This window comes from Zootoca vivipara, chromosome 5 (genome assembly GCF_963506605.1).
Source record: "Zootoca vivipara chromosome 5, rZooViv1.1, whole genome shotgun sequence".
NCBI classification, from domain to species: domain Eukaryota; kingdom Metazoa; phylum Chordata; class Lepidosauria; order Squamata; family Lacertidae; genus Zootoca; species Zootoca vivipara.
The window spans coordinates 24,521,326-24,546,099 of record NC_083280.1 but is presented as its reverse complement, the minus strand read 5'-3'; the positions used below and the strand labels follow the sequence as shown (position 1 = coordinate 24,546,099).

The 24,774-nt window shown below is 43.9% G+C and overlaps 2 protein-coding genes across 5 annotated transcripts in view; one reads left to right on the top strand and one right to left on the bottom strand.

The window, feature by feature from the left end:
* Positions 1 to 307: 307 nt before the first annotated feature.
* Positions 308 to 19,208, bottom strand: ANKUB1 (ankyrin repeat and ubiquitin domain containing 1). 3 transcript variants are annotated; one of them, XM_035133933.2, is made up of 6 exons: positions 18,888 to 19,208; positions 15,763 to 15,906; positions 10,047 to 10,263; positions 6,905 to 7,019; positions 5,266 to 6,180; positions 308 to 740 (listed from the first exon to the last, which is right to left on the bottom strand). In XM_035133933.2, the coding sequence occupies exons 1-6, from the start codon at positions 18,975 to 18,977 to the stop codon at positions 641 to 643; spliced, it is 1,581 nt and encodes a 526-aa protein (XP_034989824.1). In that variant the 5' UTR covers positions 18,978 to 19,208; the 3' UTR covers positions 308 to 640. The 3 variants fall into 3 exon arrangements, with proteins under 3 accessions (XP_034989824.1, XP_034989825.1, XP_060130469.1); XM_035133934.2 differs by lacking the exon at positions 15,763 to 15,906; XM_060274486.1 differs by lacking the exon at positions 18,888 to 19,208 and having other exon boundaries at positions 10,047 to 11,258; positions 15,763 to 16,523.
* A 5,125-nt stretch (positions 19,209 to 24,333) lies between these two features.
* The window catches only part of RNF13 (ring finger protein 13), a 54,234-nt gene continuing 53,793 nt past the window's right edge, over positions 24,334 to 24,774 (top strand). For both annotated transcript variants that reach the window (XM_035133936.2, XM_060274484.1), the window contains exon 1: positions 24,334 to 24,466. The gene's annotated coding sequence lies outside the window, so the exon portion shown is untranslated. The remainder of the gene's footprint in view (positions 24,467 to 24,774) is intronic.

Genomic DNA, 24,774 nt, shown 5'->3' with positions numbered 1-24,774 from the left:
CCACACGAGACAGGAGGTTTCAATTTTAATCTACAAATTTAACCCTCAATCCAATTCTCCAAAGACAGCACCTATTGTACACATTGAGTACACTGGATAGACTGAAAATATTCCACATTATCCAAAGGCTCCAAGGTGAAAATCACACGCAATCTCTCTTGAGGCTTCACTCTTAAGTTTTTAACTAATTTTGTTTTTATATAAGCAAGTCTTCATCAACTTTGTATAGGTTTATATTTGCTGCATTAAAAAAAACCCTGCAATTCGGTTTTTTAAAAAAGACAGACTTCAGTCCTTGGGCGGGGGGGGGGGGGTGTTCAGCTGTCAGTTCCAACTTACTAGCCTTCAAAAAGGATTCCCTCTCAATCTACTCCCCTCAGATGAAATTTATGCAAAGTAGCATGCTGACTGCTTACAAGGCATGTCAGTTTACAGTGCCTGACACTAGGAGCCAAAAATGTACAGTCACAAATTATATATTACGGTTTTTTGAATATATCTTTCTTATTAATATTCCATGATGTAATCCTCTTTGTATGTAATTGGTGGGGTGGGAAATATAGCTTAAAATTATCAGCGAATGTGTCACGATCTCCAAACACAACTTTTCAAGGTGGATCATCTCTAGCAAATGCTCGTTTCAAATGGAGGCTGGTAAGCACACTGGTTTGTATATGCTTTTTTTAGCCAGGGTTCTTGCAATGCCAAGTTGTTCGAGCCAAGGTTTCTCTTTAAATGCACTGCAATAGAAGATTTAGATATGTTTAGATATGATGTCTGCTACTTTTCGCTGTCAAAGATAAAGCAGAGAATAAGTACACATCACACCCAGTTTTAAATATATATAAAAACAAACAGACAAACCCAAACACCCTGTTTTAAATCAAGGAAACTTAAATATGTAGTAATGCTATAGTTGGTTGAAGCATTTCCATCTCGTACTATTTTTATTTATGTAGTACTGTAGGTGTTTGTAGAGCGTTGAAGTTGAACAAAAGCAAAAGTAGAATTCCTTGCCCCAAAGAGACTGCAATTGGAATTTATCCAGGGGGAGAGATACCAGGGAGAAAAAGGGAGGAAGGAGGAAAAAAAGGAGGAAAAAAGAGGCAAGGTGATAAAGGGATACATGTGAATATTTACATTCAGATGTGTTTAGGGTTTGCTTCTGCAAGAGACAAACAGAGAGATTAAACCAAAGGCTTAATGCTGAGATGGCTAGTCTGCAGCCATCCTGATGTTGTTGGACTACAGCTCCCATCATCCCTGATCGTAGACCATACTGCTTGGGGCTGATGGGAACTGGAGCCTACATTGCCTCAAAACTTACCGAACACAGAAAGTGTCTAGGAGCAGCCTCCACAATCTATTGGTTTCCTGTGTGTAGGATTCCACCCTCTTTCCAACAGGGAAACATTCAGACATATTAATTCCCCACTTGCAGCTTGAGGCGGCGCAGTCCAGGAACAGTTTTGCTACGTGATGTGTTATGAGATGCTCAACTCCCACCAGCCCCAGCCAGCATGACCAATGATCAGGAATGTGGAAGCTGCAGGCACCAACATCTGGAGGGCCACAGGATCCCCACTCCTAATCTATACCACACTAAATACGGTGGTCGGATAGGGACCGATTATCACGGGGAGACTATTTCAGGAAATTTCCATGGCAAACATTAGCCTGTTTCAGCTTCATGCATCATCAAAGACAGACCACAGCAGTGCCCACAGTTTTTACCTTTCGCCTACGATGGGCACAGATTATGCTGCAGAAATCTCCAATCATTTTAACTAGGGCAAAACATATATTCATGGAGGACATCAATTGACTACTAGTCATAATAGCTATATTGCCTCCAGTATCAGAAGCAATATACCTCTGCATAACAATTATTGGTGACCATAACCAGAAGAGGGCAATTACACTCATGTCATGCTTGCAGACTTCTCATAGGTATATGGTTGTATGCTGGACTAGATGGGCCTTTGGTCTGACCCATCTGGGCTCTGCTATTGCTCTTAACCACTGGCTGCCTAGGAATGTCACAAAGCATCTGCCTCTGGCCCTCCTTCCCCTTGCTAATGAAGATCCCTGTGTCGGTCTGGAAAATCCACTGGTAAACGGCATGGCTCTTAAAAGGTCCATCATGGAAATGTAGGTAGATAAGTCCTCGGTAGGTAAAAAAAAATCCAGGAACTGAAATCACAGTATGATTCTTGCTTGGTTTTAACTCCCTTTGGTTAGAACAAGCCACCATTCCCAGACTTCAGATGTTATGCAGAAGCCAAGGCTCATGATTAGGGTTGCCAGACTCAATAGAGGACAGGACTTCTGTGCCTTTAATTGCCCTGCTCTCTTTTGAGTCTGGAAATCTTAATCCTTGTTTAATTTCCAAGCAAAGGGTCTGCTGGTTTCTCTTTAAGGTTTCCAGACTCAAAAGAGAGCAGGGCAATTAAAGGCACAGAAGTCCTGTCCTCTATTGAGTCTGGCAGCCCTACTCATGATAGCTGGTTCCCAATCAGCCTAACCTAAAACCATGGTTTTGGGTCATCATTTGATGCAGATCAGTCCCTTCCATTTTATATGTTGTCTACGCTTATTACCTAGTTCAGGCATCCCCAAACTTCGGCCCTCCAGATGTTTTGGACTACAATTCCCATCGTCCCTGACCACTGGTCCTCTTAGCTAGGGATCATGGGAGTTGTAGCCCAAAACATCTGGAGGGCCGCAGTTTGGGGATGCCTGACCTAGTTCTTTGTTTTATTTCCCTGCAGAGTTTAGCAACTGTCAGCTTACTCAGCAGTTTCCTGCTGTTTCCTATCATCCTTTAGCTTGTATTTTTCTTCAGATGGAAACAGCAGGGTTACTATTGCTTAAATCTCTACTACCACATGGTGGCAGTATGCATTCATCAGTGAGAGTCTCACTTTCAAGTCTATCCAAGGCATCCTTTTGTAGGAGTCTCCCCCAAATAAATATTACAGGTAATAAAGAAGATTCAGTTACTGCATCTGCACTTCTCTCTTGCATATGCAATTAAAATGAAAATATTTAAGAGAGGTGTTTTAAGTGTTTTTTTTCTCAGAATAAAGTAGCCTACCCAGACCCTGAGTCAGATCCAGCTGTCATGCATTTGTTAAATAAGCTGCAGACTTCATTTACAGTGGTAAACACCTTGGTACTCAAACAGCTTGAATCCCAAACGCCGAAAACCCGGAAGTGTTCTGGTTTTCAAACATTTTTCAGAAGCTGAACATCCAATGTGGTTGTCGGGTATTGTTTCCGGGGCGCCTGCACAAATCAGAAGCTGCGCCTTGCTTTTCGAACATTTTAGAAGTCAAACAGACTTCCAGGACGGATTAAGTTTGGCACTTTTGTTTTTGCTAATTATTTTGTGTTTTTGTTTTTGAGGCTTTTTCGATGAATTTGTTTTTCTGACTGTGTGGAACCCAGTTCAGCTACTGATTGATTGTGTGACTGTGGAAATGGATAAAAGCCCCCCATCCAAACAATGAGTGCAGGTAAGATTTTTTTTTAAAAAAAAACCTTCTACAATGCTGTCTTATTTATTTTATAGCACAGTACATTGATTATTGCTTTCAATTTATGGATCACTGGTCTCGTTAGATAGTAAAGTTCATGTTAAATTTCTTTTTTAGGGGTTGTTTTTAAAAGTCCGGAACGGATTAATCGATTTTGCATTACTTTCTATGGGAAAGCGTGCCTAGGTTTTGAAACGCTTTGGATTTGGAACAGACTTCTGGGACAGATTAAGTTTGAGAATCAAGGTACCACTGTATTTAATTGTGTGTGTGTTTTTTTTTTAAACCCTTCAGTCCTGCGTTATAGCAACTGATTTCAGGGCAAGGTACATAGTCAAAAAAATAAGGCCAGGGGTGTAGAGGTGAGGCACCCCTGAGATGGGTCTGCTTAGGCTGCTTTTAACCAGCTGCATGTCCCTCCAGATGTTCAGATGAACAGGGTTCTCTGTGAGACCTCGAGCCTCTTTCTCTGAACAGCTCACCCTAGGATATGAGTTGGATGAGATCCTGACAGTACAGCCTTTTCAGCTGTGGTGCCTAAGTTATAGAACACCCTGCCAAATCAGGTATATCTGGCCCCCTCTTTTCTCGCTTTTAAGACGATTCCTAAAATCAAGCACATTTTATGTTGACAGGTGTTTTCAATTCACAGTCCAGGCTGGCATGTTTTCTCTTCTGGATGCTGTACTGTTTTTTATGATACTTCACTACTGTATGGTAGTATCTCAGCTTTTCTAGTGCTTTTGTTTTATGATTTAGGTCCCAATCTTACGTTTGTCTATCGAGAAGTATGTCCCATTGTTTCCAATGGGCGATATCCCACTATGACTAATGGCTAGATGGAACTTCTAGGGGAAAAAATATTTTCTTAAGTTGCCCCGACTCCTGTGCTCACCATAGAAATACAGGAGGTAAATGTTAAATAAAACTGTAAAGAAGATCAGTGCAGTTTGTTACTGGAAAGATACATAGAATTGGGTGAATCGAAGGGATAAAATAGCTTGTGGTAGATCAGGAAAATGCACAACACACATGCCTTTAAAGCACACCTAAAAGGTAAAGGTAAAAGGACCCCTGACAGTTAAGTCCAGTCGCGAACGACTCTAGGGTTGCGGCGCTCATCTTGATTTACAGGCTGAGGGAGCCGGCGTTTGTCCGCTCCGCAGAGTTTTTCCGGGTCATGTGGCCAGCATGACTAAGCTGCTTCTGGCACAATGGAACATCAACACCAGAGCAGCACATGGAAGCACGTTTACCTTCCCGCTGCAGCGGTATACCTATTTATCTACTTGCACTGGCATGCTTTCAAACTGCTAGGTTGGCAGGAGCTGGGACTGAGCAACGGCGAGAGCTCACCCCGTCGCGGGGATTCAAACCGCCGACTTTTTGATCGGCAAGCCCAAGGCTCAGTGGTTTAGACCACAGCGCTACCCGCATCTTCAAAAGCACACCTAACACACGTTTAAAGAAGATGTTTCACCCAAAGAACCCTGGGGATTGTATTTTATTAAAGGTGCTGAGAATTATAGCCCTGTAAGGGGTAAAGTATAGTTCTCCTTTTGGGGGAAGCCATGTGCTTTTTATTTATATTTTATTCAGTCTTGACGGTGGGGTGGGGGCAGAATTAAAAAGGATACAACACCATAGTGTGATTAGCTGCTGCCTTTTAGACTGGGCTGTTTCTGGGTGCATTGCCTACCCTTGGTAAGAACAAAGATAAACCTACCTGGCTATGGCTAAGCAGTAGATTGCATTCTCCCTTGGTGATCTTCCACTGTGTTCTGAAAAAGACTTGACAGAAGAATTGAGCAGAATGGAATAACGAGAAACAGGCTTGACAACAGAGATAGCGGGTAGAGGAACTCTTGCTAAACACATATTTTGGTCCATATTTTCTTCACTGCTAACGTGCAGAGTCTTCCTCCTGGCGTTATTTTTCTGTGTCAGTCGGCTCGCATTAACATTGTTGTTTGCATCTGCTACCAGGGGCAATTTGACATTTGTCCCTAGGTACCCCTTTGAAGTTGTCAAACACCAGTCACCCTGCCCGTGCTGGAACTGATAGTTTATGTTTGGTAGTTCATAACCTCTGCTGCCTGCGCCCTTGACTGTGGCCGAATAAAAACTTTTGGAAGTCATTTTGGGTTCTGTGAAACCATCCACAAGGACGATGTCCCCAACCCTAGTCCTGAAAACTGATGTCTGCTTGCGTCGCTTCTTTGTACAGATGTTATTTTGAGCCTTAAGCAGCCACAGTTTTAACCTGATGTAGATTTTCATGGGAAGAGAGGAATTAGGGTAAGAAACCACTGACCACATCTTGGTGACTAAATACAGCACACAGTTCTTGTGTCTGTGTAGGATACATAGCTGCAAGGGAGTTTGTCCTGCAGAGTTCTGGCATTCCAGGCACAAGACACTGTAATTGACGAAGGCTTTCAGAACCATGAGTTGGCCTGCTTCAGCAGCTGCATGAACTGGGCAATTGGTGACATCCGGCTGGCTGTTTTCGTGACACCACTCTCGATAGGGATGTATGCCAACTGGTTCAGTGGGTTTCACACCCTGTTTCAGGAGCCACGCCAAAAGCTGAAGGTGCCCGAAAAAGGCTGCCATATAAAGAGCTACCCTCTTTTGATACCTGAGAGAGAGAGAGTATATATGAATGAATAGTGGAAAGTAAAACAAGTCCTTTGCAAAAATCATAGTTAGGCACGCCATAGAGAGAGGATAAGGAAAAATCCCGGAATAAAAGTAAATGAACAGATTGCTTCTGACTGTAAAAGCAACTACTCACTAGGGCTGTGCAGATAAAGCTCCATCTAAGGCTGGATCTAGACCAGGCATCCCCAAACTTCGGCCCTCCAGATGTTTTGGACTACAATTCCCATCTTCCTCTTAGCTAGGGATCATGGGAGTTGTAGGCCAAAACATCTGGAGGGCCGCAGTTTGGGGATGCCTGATCTAGACACACCAAAGAAGCGCTGCAGTTTAAAGTGTTGTGAATTTAAACAGGGAAAATGGGTAGAGAAAAATGGGACTCCACATCTCCATCTGGTGGCACAAAGTTATATTGCATATACAACGCATATAAATCGCTTTTTCTTTACCAGTCTAGCTTAGCCCTAAGTACTTTGGGGTTTACATTTTGTTTTTGTTTCTCTCTCTCCCTCCCTCCCTCCATTTGCAATCCATGAAGAGAGGTACCTAATTTGCCTTTCATAAATGTCAAAGCAAGATTAGAACCTAGGCCAAATAACAAAGTGTTTTTTTCTTTAAGGGGAGGGGCATTTTGAAACTGACCATCTCGGTCTCAAATGGAAAATCTCTTTATAAAGTTAACTATCATTTTAAATTGATTGTACCTGAGCACTGGTTCTTCCTTTGAAAGATAGCGCTGGACCTTGGGCTTGTTTCCTAAGAGACATCCAGTCAGGAATTCTTTCCACCCATCCCAAACATCCAGGTGAAGGGTTGTGCCTGCCAACAGAAAGTTCCAGTCCTTTGCTCTGCTTCTAAGCTTTCTTGTGAAAATTTTAAAATCTCACATATTATAATAGACTTTTTACCAGGTCATTGGAAGTGTGCTGGCGGGAGCTGTTTTTAGATGCCATCACAATCAAAGTGTCCTCTTTGAATTCTATACAGTTCTGCTTTCCCCAACCTGCAAGTCCTCCAGATGCTTTGAACTACAACTCCCATCAGCCACAGCCAGGATAGCCCAATGGGAGCTTTAGTCCAAACATTGAGAGAGCGTCAGGTTGGGAAACGCTAACACCGTATTGGCCTGAATATACGCTATATCCAAATATAAGCCGCACCTTTAAAATTTGGGGGGGGGGGCAGAGAGACAATACCCAAATATAAGCCGCTCCCTTTAAAATCCTGCAGGCACTCACACCCATTCCGTTTTACCGTATGTCTGTTTCAGCAGCAATATCGTAAAAGCCAATTTTTGTAAGATCGCGAATTTAAGACGCACTTTAACTTTTCAGAGTCGGAGTTTGGGGGGGGGGGGAGTGAGGCTTATATTCAGGCCAGTATGGTATATTCTTTGTGTTAGTTTGCATTTCTTAGTACAGAAAAGTATTGATCTGATGTGTAGAGATATTTCATGTAGTCTGCTTAGTTCAAGGGGGGTCTGGAAGGTTTCTTTCTGTGTCAAAGAAACAAGCAGAAGGTTCTTGTTTAAGTTATTCCTTCAGAGAAGCTGAGTACAGATGGCTTAAACTAGTTCTCTTATCTCTTTCTGTCAAGGTCATGCCGACTATAAAAGTAGGGCTAGAAGGAGCCTGGGTTTCACTTTCTCTTTCTATCTCTCTTCTGTCTGGTGTGCTGTTATGTACATGGTATGCTTAGTGTTAAGGTTTAGACCAGGGGTCAGCAAACTTTTTCAGCAGGGGGGCGGTCCACTGTCCCTCAGACCTTGTGGGGGGCCGGACTATATTTCGGGGGAAAATATGAATGAATTCCTATGCCCCACAAATAACCCAGAGATATATTTTAAATAAAAGGACACATTCTACTCATGTAAAAACACCAGGCAGGCCCCACAAATAACCCAGAGATGCATTTTAAATAAAAGAACACATTCTACTCATGTAAAAACATGCTGATTCCCGGACCATCCGCGGGCCGGATTTAGAAGGCGATTGGGCCGCCTCCGGCCCCCAGGCCTTAGTTTTAGTTTGGGGACCCCTGGTTTAGACTTATTATAAGGTCTTGCAAGTTTAAGTTAAGTCTGCTGCAACTGGATTTCTTATGAACAGTGCCAATCCTGAATGTATTGGATTTGTGACCATTATTCTCATTTGCCTTCAGTAGCAGTAAAGCTCTGCTGGATGAAATATTAATTGCCTCTGGTCTATTTTTGGGAATCCTGCAACATGTTTAAGTTGTTACTCTGCTAACTATACAATGGAATCTACTCTGGATCAATACTGAGTAGAATTCCATGACACTTTGTACATCTTGCGGCCTGTTCATGTGCAGGTTTCTGTGGAAGAAAATATGTTTAATGGCTTCTCTGCTGAGCGTACATTCCAAAATTCTGGGAGGGCAAAGCAGGACACCCCTGCCCCCCCCACCATCACACCTGTCCCATCTTTGTACTCCTTTGCTCGCTCACCAACCCAATCTCGGTGCTACCTGCCCAAGCCATCTCTGCTCTCCTTCGCTCACGCTGCTCCTACTCCCTGCCCTCCTTTTCCCTTGGCCTGCCAACTCTTCCTCCTCTGCTAGCACTGCAGATGTACTTCTGGAAACTGGCTTACAGAAGTGTCAGGTCAGAAGCAGTGAAAAGAGCAGAGACGTGCAGAGGAAAAGGTGGGTTTTGCTTCTGGGTTGGTGTTTTTCGGCCTCATACTCTGGTGTGAGCCAATTGACTCGCACCACAGCACGGAAGCAAAAAATACACCAATGTTTGGGTCCTGCACTCTGGCATGGCCAGAGCATGAGACTGGGGCATCCAGGATTGGGATCAGAAGCCAGGAAGACTTCTGTCAATCTGCATTGCCCCGTTTAAAATGGGATAGTTGAGTGGTATGCACTGGAATGTAGCCTTACACTGCAATTCTATACATACTGTATATCTTCGCTCAGAATTACACCCTGAGTTCAATGGGCTTCACAGCCTGGTAAGTGAGCATAGGCTTGCAGTCTTACTCTATGACTGTACTTATTTTGCTTTTCTATGAGGGGACCCAGGTGGCGCTGTGGGTTAAACCACTGAGCCTAGGGCTTGCTGATCAGAAAGTCGGCGGTTCGAATCCCTGTGATGGGGTGAGCTCCCGTTACTCAGTCCCAGCTCCTGACAACCTAGCAGTTTGAAAGCACGTCAAAATGCAAGTAGATAAATAGGAACCGCTACAGTGGGAAGGTAAATGGCGTTTCCATGTGCTGCTCTGGTTTGCCAGAAGCGGCTTTGTCATGCTGGCCACATGACCTGGAAGCTGTACGTCGGCTCCCTCGGCCAATAATGTGAGATGAGCATGCAACCCCAGAGTCGGTCACGACTGGACCTAATGGTCAGGGGTCCCTTTACCTTTACCTATGAGGCAAACCAGTGTATCAACAATGCTTCCTTTCAAGACTTTTTTTGGAGTGGGGAGGTCTTGGCCGTTTCATAGGCTACTTAGATATAGATTGCTTGCTACGTGTTGTTGTTTTTTTAACGTGCAAATTGCACCAGCAGTATCTCTGAGCAAAGGCTGAATTATCTGACTGCATGGTTCTCAAAAGTTAAACTTAACTAGCTTTTTATCAGCTTTGTTCGTTTTAACATTTCCAAATACTCTATATCGCTTGCAGATGTTAAGAAGGCACTCTCGGGAAGGCCCAATAATATTGCAAAATATGGTGTTGTCCAACATACACACAAAAAATATTTTTATTCAGGGAAACAGTCCAAAATGATACCTATTTCTTAAGTTCAGATATTTCTAGAAAAGTCTGGAGATCTATGTTATCACATGGGAGTAGATAAAAATCCACAAACAGTCTTAATACCTATATCTAACTGATAATCACTCAAGGTATTGCAGTCGTACATCTCTCGGCCCTCTGGCGTCCTGAGACAATAAATGCTGTTTGGAAAGCCGCACTTCAGGGTTACCAGGCTTTTAAGCTGGGAAACCTTTAACCCCAGGAGATAAATCTTTCCCATGATGGGCATTTTTTCATGAGTGACAGCATTGTAAACATAGAAAATTGGCTTATCTTCTTCCTGGAAAGGAAAACCAACAATGAGATCAATATTCCAGTGGTAATATCCTTTGTAAAATTGTGCTTATAGCCCATGTAGAATTCTGACTATAAGACATCCGGGCATCCATTGCCCATGCATAGAATGTGGTCTTGTGGATGATGCTGTAGCCCACAACAGCAACAATCAGTTTTGTTTTAAAATTCAATTCAATTCGGTTTACAATCTCTACAGTGGGGAGATACAGGAAGATATGAAGACCTAGCACTGTCCGATATACAAAGAGCTATCATTCCCATCTGTGAAATAGGAATAACCACTGACCTACCTCACAAAGCAGTCGTGTTCAGAGAGAAAACAAGACAGGACTTGTCACAATTAAAGGCCCCGTCGAATGGAAATAATGGTTTCTAATATAGGATTTCCAGGTCCAGGCCAAGAGAACAATGCCTGGCTATGTTTCTCCATCTCTGTAGATGCCCCAATATGAGCGCAGTCCTTTTTCAGTTCAGTTCTGTTTACTCCAACTGAGATCAGAGGATTGCATTCCTAGGTAACTGGGCAGAGAATTGCAACTCTCAATGTTCTATTCTTTGTTTTCATCTTCTGTGATCCTAGTAATGCTGTGCCAGGAACAATAAAAATTCTGGCAAACTAACTCTCAAACTGAGAAAACTAAGCAACCCGGGATAAATTGTCTCAAACCACAGCCAAGCTGTTTGCATATCACCTTCAAAAGAGGGGGGCGGATTGCTCTGGGCATTGGGGGAAATCTAAATGGCGGTTTTCAAGTCACCTGGTACTGATTCAGGGAACTGCTACCACCCCCGCCACCAGGTGAGTCCACCTGGTGTCACTAAGGGCCCCTTCCAACTTTGCCAAGAGGCTGGCTGCAGGCTTGAGGACATTAGCACCTGAGATTTGTGTTTCTGGGACTCACCCTACTCTTAAGACTGTAAGATGTTTCGACTGTTTTCAATTCTCAATTTTTACATTGTTCTAAGTAGCTCTGGGACCTGCTGGTGAAGGGTGGGTAACAGATAACAATAACAATAGGTAACAACAATAACAATAATAGCAACAACAACACCCTGCTCCTCTGCCTCACCTAGGGCAAAACTAGCATCCTGCTAGATGCAGCAGGTAGGGGCAAAGAGGAACAGTGTTTGAGGCAGAACATCCTTTCACATCTCACAGGCATAGACATCCAGGCAAGGAGCTGGCTACCATATTAATTTCTATCAATTATGTACAGATCTACCTTTTCCCAGTTTCCATTTTTCTGAAGAACTACAGAATGTGATAAGATATGGGATACTAAGCAATACAGAATATTCAAGGTTATCATTTTTTTAAAAGAGCCTTGAAATCTTCCAAAGGCTATGTTCACACCATACATCCAAATCACAGGACTCCCCCCCCCCAAGAATCCTGGGAACTGTAGTGCTGGGATGAATGATAGCTCTACAAAGAGTAAACTACAGTCCCCCTGATTCTTTGCAGGAATTTAAGTGTATGGTGTGTGTGTAGTGCAGTCAAAGTTCCTTACAAATCAGTGTGAGGCTAAAGTCTGTGTACATGTGGCATTATATTCTAGAATCAGTGGAGACTGAGTACTCCCCCCCCTACGTAGTGTGGGATGTGAAACACAGAGCAGTCAGGTATAACATCCCTAGAGTGGACATAAAAAGGGGATGTCTGAACCAGCCAGTCAGAACTTCCTGTTTCCTCCTAGGCTGGGACAGACTTCCTCTACATGTGACCAGAGGTGGGTGTGACTATGCAGGTAACAAAATACCTCAGCGGAGGCTGCCATCTCTCTCTCTGACTACATTCATCAAAGAAGCAAAATCTGCTTAGCCTTAGCTTCCAGCCAAGAGAGGGCAAAGGGACTATCTCTTATGGGATGGATTCCAGGTATATTACTTTTGTAACTTAAGTCTGCTTTCTGGGATCCATCTGTGAACATATACTTTATACTTTTATAGAAGACTGTGTCGTGTCTATTCTTTATGAGGGACTAAAGGGACTTTATGAGGGACTGTGGTCAAAAATGAGATGGCAAGAATGAATATGGACATCCTGTGCATCAGTGAACTAAAATGGAAGGGAATGGGTGAATTCAGTTCAGATGACCACCATATCTACTACTGTGGGCAAGAATCCTGTAAAAGAAATGGAGTGGTCCTCATAGTCAACAAAAGAGTGGTGAAAGCTGTACTGGGATGCAATCTCAAAATGATAGAATGATCTTGATACAAATCCAAGGCAGACCATTCACAGTAATCCAAGTTTATGCACTAACTACCGGTGCTGAAGAAACTAAAATTGACCAATTCTATGAAGACTTACAACACCTTCTAGAAATGACACCAAAGAAGGATGTTATTCTCATTATAGGGCATTGGAATGCTAAGGTAGGAAGTCAAGAGATAAAAGTTTGGCCTTGGAGTTCAAAATGAAGCAGGGCAGAGGCTAATAGAGTTCTGTCAAGAGAACAAGCTGGTCATCACAAACACTCTCTTCCAACAACACAAGAGAGGACTCTACACATGGACATCACCAGATGGGCAGCATCGAAATCAGATTGATTATATTCTCTGCAGCCAAAGATGGAGAAGCTCAGTCAGCTAAGACAAGACCTGGAGCTGACTGTGGCTCAGATCATCAGCTTCTTATAGCAAAATTCCAGCTTAAATTGAAGAAAGTAGGAAAATCCATTGGGCCAGTAAGACACAATCTAAATTAAATCCCTTGTGAATACACAGTGGAAGTGAGGAACAGGTTTAATGATTTAGATTTGGTGGACAGAGTGCCTGAAGAACTATGGATGGAGGCTCGTAACATTATACAGGAGGCAGCAACAAAAACCATCCCAATGAAAAGGAAATGCAAGAAAGCAAAGTGGCTGTCCAATGAGGGCTTACAAATAGCGGGTGAGAGAAGGCAAGCAAAATGTGAGGGAGATAGTGAAAGATACAGGAAATTGAATGCAGACTTCCCAAAAATAGCAAGGAGAGACAAGAGGGCCTTCTTAAACGAGCAATGCAAAGAAACATAGGAAAACAACAGAATGGGAAAACCAGAGATCTGTTCAAGAAAACTGGAGATATGAAAGGAACATTTCATACAAAGATTACCATAATAAAGGACAAAAGTGGAAAGGACCTAACAGAAGCAGAAGACATCAAGAAGAGGTGGCAAGAATACACAGAGGAATTATACCAGAAAGATATGGAGGTCTCGTACACCCCAGGTAGTATGGTTGCTGACCTTGAGCCAGACATCCTGGAGAGTGAAGTCAAATGGGCCTTAGAAAGCACTACTAATAACAAGGCCAGTGGAAGTGACGATATTCCAGCTGAACTATTTAAAATTTTAAAAGATGATGCTGTTAAGGTACTATACTCAGTATGCCAGCAAGTTTGGAAAACTCAGCACTGGCCATAGGATTGGAGAAGATCAGTCTACACCCCAATCCCAAAGAAGGGCAGTGCCAAAGAATGCTCCAACTACCGCACAATTGTGCTCATTTCACACGCTAGCAAGGTTATGCTTAAAATTCTACAAGGCAGGCTTAGGCAGTATGTGGACCGAGAACTCCCAGAAGTGCAAGCTGGATTTCAAAGGGGCAGAGGAACCAGAGACCAAATTGCAAACATGGGCTGGATTATGGAGAAAGCTAGAGAGTTTCAGAAAAACATCTTCTTCTGCTTCATTGACTATGCAAAAGCATTTGACTTGTGTCGACCACAGCAAATTATTGCAAGTTCTTAAGAAATGGGAGTGCCTGATCACCTCATCTGTCTCCTGAGAAATCTCTTTGTGAGACAAGAAGCTACAGTTAGAACTGGATATGGAATAATTGATTGGTTCAAAATTGGGAAAGGAGTACGACAAGGCTGCATATTGTCTCCCTGCTTATTTAACTTATATGCAGAATTCATCATGCGAAAGGCTGGACTAGATGAATCCCAAACCGGAATTAAGATTGCCAGAAGAAATATCAACAGCTTCAGATATGCTGATAACACAACCTTGATGGCAGAAAGTGAGGAGGGATTAAAGAACCTTTTAATGAGGGTGAAAGAGGAGAGCACAAAATATGGTCTGAAGTCCGGCATTAAAAAAAAAAAACTAAGATCATGGCCACTGGTCCCATCACCTCCTGGCAAATAGAAGGGGAAGAAATGGAGGAAGCATCTTAAAAAGCAGAGACATCACCTTGCCGACAAAGGTCCCTATAGTTAAAGCTATGGTTTTCCCAGTAGTGATGTATGGAAGTGAGAGCTGGACCATAAAGAAGGCTGATCGCCAAAGAATTGATGCTTTTGAATTATGGTGCTGGAGGAGACTCTTGAGAGTCCCATGGACTGCAAGAAGATCAAACCTATCCATTCTGAAGGAAATCAGCCCTGAGTGCTCACTGGAAGGACAGATCGTGAAGCTGAGGCTCCAATACTTTGGCCACCTCTTGAGAAGAGAAGAATCCTTGGAAAAGACCCTGATGTTGGGAAAGATGGAGGGCACTAGGAGAAGGGGACGACAGAGGACGAGATGGTTGGACAGTGTTCTCGAAGCTATGAACACGAGTTTGACCAAACTGCGGGAGGCAGTGGAAGACAGGAGTGTCTGGCATGCTCTGGTCCATGGGGTCATGAAGAGTCAGACATGACTAAACGACTAAACAACAACAAAGGGGAAATTACCAGGTAACTTATTTTAGAGGCTTTAGTGAGCCTAAGCAAACGCACCCGCTGTGCATGTTTAAAAGGGGAATGTTACTCTGCTAAATTGCACACTTGTTAACACAAGTTGGAAAGGATATAATTAAACAATATATCCTCTCCTGCCTCCCTAAACATTCCCACACATAGGCCACATACAATCAAGATCTGTTGCGTATTTTCCTGCCCCTGGAAAGCACTTATTGAGAAACTGGTTTCATTCCAAAACCAAAAGGTCACCATTGATTACCCCGCACGGTGTTCTTTTGAAAACAAGCGCCGGCAGCCCTGGCAACAGGGTGTGTATACATAACTGCCCAATGACATAGTGGGTGGGCATCTAACTAGGTCACAATCACCACTTCCTTCCTCTTTCACCTAAGGTATGTGCAGGGAGGACAAGGTGTGGATAATAACCTAATGAAGGGGAGGGTTTTCAAAGGAATATCAAAAAACCACACCCATGCTTGTGGATGGCAGAATCTAGAATCAATCCAGATTGAAAGCAAAACGCTGAGGATAAGCATGTACAATTCCAGATAGAAAAGGCATATTTTTATGCTACAAACACGTTGTTGTGTACACAGACTAAGGTTTAACTCTCCTTGCATTAGTGCTTTCCTGCCACCATTATCTGAAGGTGACTGCATCTCACTGGAAGATCAGGTGCTTTTGATTCCTGCTGAGTGATCCTAGCACAAGATCTATAATTTAGGGAGGAAATCAGCATGCATGGAGACTTTCGGTGCTAATTAGGCAGCCTAGGTTTGTTTGTTTTAAAACCATACTATACCTTAACAACACATTTGATGGTCGAAGAAATTGATATGCCCACATCAGCAAGTATCCAGCTGTCCTTTAACACTGCTCCTGCATAAATTAGCTCCAAATACCGCCTGCCTTGCTTATCTTCCGAGAGAGGAACGTGAAAATAATCCTTAAAGGTGGAGGAAATAGATTATTTTAGAGATTGCCATAAACACTTACATCCAGGGCAAATAACCTGTTAGTGTTCAAGTCAATACCCACCACTGAGGGAGCTAAGCAGAAAAGTACCTTTCCCAGGCTCAGTTCCCGGCATCTCTGTCTAAAAAATCAGAGGCTCACAGACAGTCAGTGTAGACAAGGGGCGGGGAACCTTTTCAGCCTGAGGGCAACCTTCCCTGGCAGGCAACTTTCTGGCGGCCACATTGCAGCAGTGGGCAGGGCGAGAGGCAGAAGTGGGTGGAGCCATGGATGTGACTTGAACCTTTATACAGCAGACTTGCATCCTAACCCTGCAAAACATTCTACACATTCATCCACATGCATATCCTCCATCCAGGCAAACGATGGGTTGCCACAGTCCTGAGGGCCAGACAGAAAGGTCTGGAGAAACACATTTGGCCGTAGGGTTGCCAGACTCAATAGTGGACAGGACTTCTGTGCCTTTAATTGCCCTGCTCTCTTTTGAGTCTGGAAACCTTAAAGCAGGGGTCAGCAAACTTTTTCAGCAGGGGGCCGGTCCACTGTCCCTCAGACCTTGTGGGGGGCCAAACTATATTTTTTTTGGGGGGGGGGGAAATGAACAAATTCCTATGCCCCACAAATAACCCCGAGATGCATTTTAAGTAAAAGGACACATTCTACTCTTTACAAGATGCTGATTCCCGGACCGTCCGCGGGCCAGATTTAGAAGGCGATTTGGCCGCATCTGGCCCCCGGGCCTTAGTTTGTGGACCCTTGCCTTAAAGAGAAACCAGCAGACCCTTTGCTTGGAAATTAAACAAAGGGTCTGCTGGTTTCTCTTTAAGGTTTCCAGACTCAAAAGAGAGCAGGGCAATTAAAGGCACAGAAGTCCTGTCCACTATTGAGTCTGGCAACCCTATTTGGTCACCGGACCCGAGGTTCTCCACCTTGGTGTGGATGATGCTGAGCTAAATGGACCACTGGTGTGACTCAGTATAATGCCAGCTTCCTATTAAAATGGGACTTAATTGCTTATGTGGATCCCACCCCCCTCACCATGCTTGCCTCCTCCGCAGCTATGTGGACTAGCCCACATAGGCATTTGGCGATGTTGCTTCAGTACAGGAGGCAGGGCCTGTGCCCAGTACTAGAGACTGTAAGGCAGTGTTTTCCAAACTTGGGTCCCCAGCTGTTTATTGAACTACAATTCCCATCATCCCTGGCCACTGGTCCTGCTGGCTAGAGATGATGGGAGTTGTAGTCCAAAACCAGCAGGAGATCCAAGTTTGAGAAACACTGGTGTAAGGGGTCCCATTGCAGTAGGGGGACACTTAGTGTGGGGTGGGCAGCCGGCAGCCTTCCCAACTCCAGCGGACTCCAACTCCCATCAGCCCCAGCTAGCGTGGTCAACAGTCAGTGAAGATGGTAGTTGTAGCCCGATAACATCTGAGAGGCCACAAGCTGCTTATCGCAACTCAGTTCCAGATCCCGTGCTCTGTTTACATTGTACAGTGCAGCTGAGTACCAGGTTCTCTCATGCTTGAGCTTATAATAGGCTTTAAAATATATCTATCTATCTCAGTTTTACTTCCCTGATGGAGAACATGAGCCCTTTTGAATTCAGTGGGATATACTCGCAAGTAAACATTCATACTATTGGACCGTAAACGTGTTTGGGTTGCAATCCTATGCACACTTACTTGAGGATAAGTGCCTTATAATTCAATGGGACATACTTAATAGTAGAAATGAATAAAAACTCTGATAAATTAAAACATATTGAACTGTATTTGTATTTTGTGTTGTTTCATATTGACTTACAGTGCCCTGGAATGAATCTGAAGCCCCCCCTCAAATGTGTTTGGTGGTTGTGCCAAAATACATAAATCTTTGTACACAAATTTAAACTTTCTCTTTTGCATACTGCAACTGGAAGGGCACTTAGTTATTTAAGGCAGCCCTGTTTAGGGAAGCTTTTAATGTTTAACGGACCATTGTATTTTAATATTTTGTTGGAAACCGCCCAGAGAGGCTGGGGAAACTCAGCCAGATGGGCGGGGTATAAATAAATAAATAAATAAATAAATAATAATAATAGTAATAAATAATAATAATAATAAGTTTCTCTACTCAGCTTTCATCACTCAGAGAGAATATACTAATCATCTCTCATGAAAATATATGCAGATTGAAAACTACCTAGTGAAGCTGAGGTCACATTCACACCATATATTTAATGCACATCTATAGCACATAGAGTCCCATGGACTGCAAGAAGATCAAACCTATCCATTCTGAAGGAAATCAGCCCGGAGTGCTTACTGGAAGGACAGGTCCTAAAGCTGAGGCTCCAATACTTTGGCCACCTCATGAGAAGAGAAGACTCCCTGGAAAAGACCCTGATGCTGGGAAAGATTGAGGGCACAAGGAGAAGGGGACGACAGAGGACGAGATGGATGGACAGTGTTCTCAAAGCTACCAACATGTGTCTGACCAAACTGTGGAAGACAGGAGTGCCTGGCGTGCTATGGTCCATGGGGTCACGAAGAGTCGGACATGACTAAACGACTAAACAACAACATAGCACATAACTTCTTCCAAAAAGAATTATGGGAACTGTAGTTAACCCTTCACCCTTAAAAACTACAGTTCCCAAAAAAATTTGGGGAAGTCATGTGCTTGAAATGTATGGTGTGGGTGCAGCCCTAATCAGATGGATTAAAATGTAAAATACTGTACTCTGGTTTAAATTTATATTATCAGTTTTTATATCAGACGCTTGAAATGAAATACAACGAAGACGATTCCATTTAATTTGAACTCTCCTTTTTTTTTAAAGAACCCAGCCTGGGTAGTAGGAAGACGTTCCTTATAAGTTTCATTTTGGCAATGAATATTATCTGATTCAGATTCTCCCATGCACTTAAACTCAAAATAATAGAGAACGAAGCAACTTGGCCAAGCCCTTACCTTTATCATCAGTTTTAGATCTTTCACTGTGTTCTCTGATGAAATGTCGAAGGATTCCCAAAGTCCTTCAAAAGCGACGAAAATCCTCATTTTGGAAAAAAGAGCTTTTAGAAACGCCTCCAATGTCTTTCCACTCCATCGAATTCCACGTCAGATGCAAATCTTATCTCCACACTGGAGGCAAAAGAAAAACTATTTAAAGCAGGCTGTAAACATCCAAGCGAAATGTGCACATCCCACCCTGCCCCCGCCTCCCAAAAGCCAAAAGGCAGCTTGGAAAACCCAGGCTCAAGCAGGCAGTGTAGACCCTGCGAGAAACAATGAGCTGAATTTGTTTCCCAGGCTGCACTGAACAGCAAAAAAAAATGTTCCCTTCTCCAACCCGTAAACTTAATTAAACCAGCAAACCACGTATTGATCAAGGCAAGTGCAAGCAAGCATTCAGCATGTGCATGCATGTTCCAAGCTAATCACACCCGTCGTATTTGCTCAACAGGCACTTCTCAAACCACAGAGCGCCGGAACATAAGTAAGTCTGGTGTTTATTTTATTGCTTGTGGTAGGCTTTGCACTTTCTGTAAATAAATTTAATCTCAGCACTCATGTTACCATAACAACTTTATAAGCCAGCTCCACCAGTTTGGATCAGAAGCCAACGGTACTCTCGCCACCCCCCTTTACAAGGATCAGACAGCTTAATAGCTTGAAACTACAGTGGTACCTCTGGTTAAGAACTTCATTCTTTCCGGAGGTCCGTTCTTAACCTGAAACTGTTCTTAACCTGAGGTACCACTTTAGCTAATGGGGCCTCCTGCTGCCACCGGACAATTTCTGTTCTCATCCTGAAGCAAAGTTCTTAACTCGAGGTACTATGGTATTTCTGGGTTAGTGGAGTCTGTAACCTGAAGTGTCTGTAACCTGAAGAGTCTGTAACCCGAGGTACCACTGTATAGGTATCTGAAAAGCAAGTGCATGAGAACTGGGTAAAGAACCATTTAATATCCCTGTGTTATTTCATATGCTTTCAAGCTTGGGAAAGTCATGTCTTAATGGCACCATGTTTGTTTGTTTAGTCATGTCCGACTCTTTGTGACCCCATGGACCAGAGCACGCCAGGCACTCCTGTCTTCCACTGCCTCCCGCAGTTTGGTCAAACTCATGTTCATAGCTTCGAGAACACTGTCCAACCATCTCGTCCTCTGTCGTCCCCTTCTCCTAGTGCCCTCCATCTTTCCCAACATCAGGGTCTTTTCCAGGGAGTCTTCTCTTCTCATGATGGTGGCCATAGTATTGGAGCCTCAGCTTCAGGATCTGTCCTTCAGAATGGATAGGTTTGATCTTCTTGCAGTCCATGGGACTCTCAAGAGTCTCCTCCAGCACCATAATTCAAAAGCATCAATTCTTCGGCGATCAGCCTTCTTTATGGTCCAGCTCTCACTTCCATACATCACTTATGACACCATAAAGATTAACAAATCTTTTGTGGCAAAAGCTTTCGTGGACTAGAGCCCACCATTAGGTGTGTGACATGTTATCCCTAGCTGGATGCTTGCAGATGCAGTTATGGGACTAGAGGTGGGAAATATTTTCTTCTCTGTGTTCCCTCGGAAGGCCACTCAAAGGAGATGCAGAGGTAGCCGCATAAGAATTGGCTTTCTTTAGTGTCACCCTTCACCCCGTCTGTGGAATGCTTTCTCCAGGGAGAAGCACCTGGTGCCATCCTTGTTAGTCCTTAGGTGCCATTTTGCTTACTCAGGCTTCTGGTCATTAGGCTAACTCCTATGGTGGTCCCGTCTTTTCATGGGGTAGGAAGGACATGCCCTTATTAATGTCACTAACTGAACATTTCATGCATTTCATATTGTTCATTGCTTTAATTTTTTTCCCTGGTTTTAAATTGCTTTTATTTCTGGCATTTTGTCCTGTCAAGTCGCTTTGAGACTTTTTTTTGGTATAAAGTGACTGATAACTGTAATAAATCGGTGTCGTTGTCATCATCATCAGATGGCCAAATGACAATGGAATTCAAGGGGCATGCATATGTTTAAATTTTAAATGTATAAAATATAATCAGAGCCAATTGAAATGCATGGCAACTTGTCTTTACACCAGACTCTTAGTTGGTTTTGCTGCAACAGGGCAACACAGCCAATCATCTGGTCTGTATCTAAAACTGAAAGTATTTTTGTGGCTACCAATACTGCAATAGTAATCTAGCTGGTACTTCGAGAGCAGCCTTCCTCCACCTGATGTCTAATGTTCCTTTTGTATTGCAGTAAGTTGTTGTGTTATGGAATAGTGGCTTTTTTGATCAAATGCCATTTTAATTGGCAGAAAAACTGTATGCCAGTATTCTGACCCAAAATTAATCAATGCAACATTCCAGCATTTTTCTGCCATTGGATTTTTGTCTAGTAACAGTTAGCACAGAAATGAGCAATGCCCATTCACTAGATTCCAGAAGATTCCCAGAGGCAGCTTTTATGTTGTCTGAAAAATCATGTGAAATGTGAACATGAACAGGTAAGGAAACATTGTGAAGATGGAATAAAATGCCATCTGAACACAGACACACCCACACCCACAGATATGACACATTATTTTGTTATGAGGCCCTACTTGTTTGTTTATACCATATGTTGTTGGTTTTTTGTTTTTTGTTTAACACATGGGGCACTAAGGATAAGAGAATATTGCCTTCCTTTAAAAAAAAAAGCCATGGCGTTTCTCCCTTTCTAGGACTGAATTCAGGTCTTCTACATTCAAGCATAAGTACTCTTTGCTATTAAAGTTCTGCCCAGTGTAGGTTTTGCTTCCAAGACCCGAATCAGAAAATGTAAATGCTGTAGTGACACACCTCTATTTATGCCGAAAACCTATGTAACAATCAAGAAGTAGCCAGACAATCTTCTCCACACCATTTTGTCATCACCACCAGGATCAATAACAGCTGAATGTATGGCCTACACCTCTGTCACCTGTTAGTCTCTTTCTGCGATTCCTGGTGGTGGAAGAATCGGGTCCTAACCACACAGTCACACCCTGAATGACCAATGGCTTTTAAAATGTCATCAGGCTGGTTTGCACAGGTTTGCTTTATCATCTGACGAGACTGTAACACCAAGTGAGAACTTATATGCATACTATCAATTTATTTACCAAAACTGAACGATCACTTAAAAAATGTCAATGGGCAGCACCGATATATCCAAGAGAATTATAAATTGCTGTCATGCCAAGCACAATGTCTTGAATGGGGGGAAAAAATGCTTTGGCAAAAACAGAAAACACATCTGCTCACACAAGGCTGGCCTCCCTGTTTTCACCAATCCACCTGTCTACTGCTGCCTTTGCACCACTTTGCATAATGTATCAGAGGATTTCCCCTCCCGCAACACCAACTTTTTAGTGGGTGCTGTGGCTCAAGGGGCTTAGTGTAAATTTGGAGGCTCCAACTTTTGGGGATGGAAACACGCTTTACCACCCTATCTGCATAATGTAAGGCCCCTTTCAACTGAGCTGTTACTTTTCTATGAAACCAGTTCACACCACGGGAAAGTCAGAGGACTAAGGAATGAGATGGTAATAACAATGGCATGTGATCTTTTACTCAGAATGTATTTCAACTGTTCTCTAGTCACACGGCAACTGGTAACTGGAGCAGAGTTATATCTGGCAGTGAAAGAGGAAGGAAGCTCCCTTCCTTGATTCAAGCAATAGATGGGGCAAAGCTGGTCTTCCCCTTCCCGTGGTGTGAACTGATTTCATAGAAAAGTAACAGCTGCGTTGAAAAGGTCCTCACATTATGCAGATATAGTGGCTTGTATCCAGAGGTATTTTTCTGCAAGTGAAATGTTGTACAGCCCCTTGCCCCTCAACCTGAACATCTACATTGCTCTGTTACATGTGAGGAGATCAGGTTGGTTTGCGAGTAGCTACTACAGGGAAAACAGACCAAAAACATATTCTTTATTATTTTCCTGAAGCAACATTTTGCCGCTTCCGTTTGTCTTCTGTCTTCTATTCTTAATAAGCTTCATAAAACTGGTCTTGGGTGCATTTCTACCAGCCTCAAAGGGTCATTTCAATCCGTTGTGTGCCTACACTATTTGGGAGTCATTTTGGAAATCATTCCTGTCTGGAGGTAAGAGGGAACCTAAGGAAGTTTAGTACAGTCATACCTTGGGTTGAGTACGCTGTCGGTTGCATACTTTCGGGTTGCGTACTCGGCGGACCTGGAAGTGTTTACTTCTGGGTTCTGCCGTCCGCGCATGCGCAGAAGTGTTCTGCACATTTCGCGCATGTGCAGAAGCACTCCATTGACACTTTGCGCATGCGCTAAAGCACCACTCGGGTTGAGTACTTTTCGGGGTGCGAATGGCACCCCAGAACGGATTGGGTACTCAACCCGAGGTACCACTGTAACAGCTTGCCTAAAAGTCTCTTGTATGACTGGTAAGCATGGAAAGAAAAGAGGAAAAAGTCATTTCTCCACTCCTACATTTCATACAACATTTCTGAAGGGCTTCATACGGAAAAGTGCTAGCATGAGAATCATAGACTATTCTTGCATAACTTCAGAGTAGACATCAAATGCTATTCCATCAAATCTACATCCAACTAGGGTGATTCGCCACAGCCTAGATGTATAGAAGCATCTTTTCTCTTTCCTACTCGTAAACCACATAGAGCCTCTTTCCTTTTGCTTCCCACCCTGCACAATGTGTGCATCTTCCATCTTGCAGAGATCAGTTTCCTCTTATCAGAAGCTTTCATTGGCTTGTTTTCCCTTATACAGTATTATTAGCGCTTAGCTTCTTTCCCCTACACAAAACTCTACCAGTACTCCCATCCCTTATTCAGCACTCCTTCAACCATCTTCAACAATTGCCTTTCTCACGTCGTTGCCTTGTCACTTATCACCTCTGTTCCATGTCCTTGGTGCATCTTTCATTCTTTCTTTCTTTCTTTTTCTTTCTTTCTTTGCACCTTAAGCCACCTTTTCCCACCTGCAAGAAGGGCTTCCATCCCATGCATTGTTGAGGGACCAGCGTGGCTTCCTGATGGTTGTCTTCACGAGGGCAAAACCAAACCAAAAACCACTCTGCACATGCTCAAAGGCTCTGCTATCGCTTGCAACTGGTTCATTCCAGCACATAATATCGTATGGCCTAAGTATATTTTATGCCATCATTTTGCTTTAATACATTCTCCTGAGGCCACCCGCCCTCACTCCCATTTCGCCTCCTGCCAGGACCAGACGCCGCATCCTCCCTCCTCCCTCCTCCTCGAGGGCCCCGCCCCTCTCCGGCAGCCGTCACGTGCGAGCATCCGTGCGCAAAACACCGCCCGCCCCACTGCGACGGGCATCCGAGAGCGGCCAATCCCCGCCGCCCGCTTCTCCATCTCCGCCTATGCGTGGGCGCGTTCTTCGCCCGGGGCGGGATTTCCGCCGCTGCTTCGTCTGACTCTGAGGGGTTGAGAGAGAGGGGTCTTTAGACCATGGATTCCGCCTGAAGCTCGTCCTTCCCTGGGCAAACCCCACTCGCCCCTCGCCGGCTTCTGCCTCCGGATACCGGGTAAGCGAGAGGCGGCCGCCGCCGCCACTGCCGGGCTGAGAGGAAGCGGGCGCCGGAGACTCGGGGCTCTGCCGGCTCCGGCGTCTGCTGCGCGGGGTCGTTCGGAGAGCCCAACGGACCCTCTTGCCTTTCACGGCGCGGGCCTTTGCCGCCTCTTTCCCCCCTCCCCTACCTGATTCAGCGAGAGCCCACTTTCGCGAGGGGAAAAAAGAAACGCGTCACGCGCACGTCTGAATGGGGCGAAGGGCGGGCGCGTGTTGACAACCCAGGAATCGGGAGGAGCCAAGTTGGCAAGTTGCACTTCACTT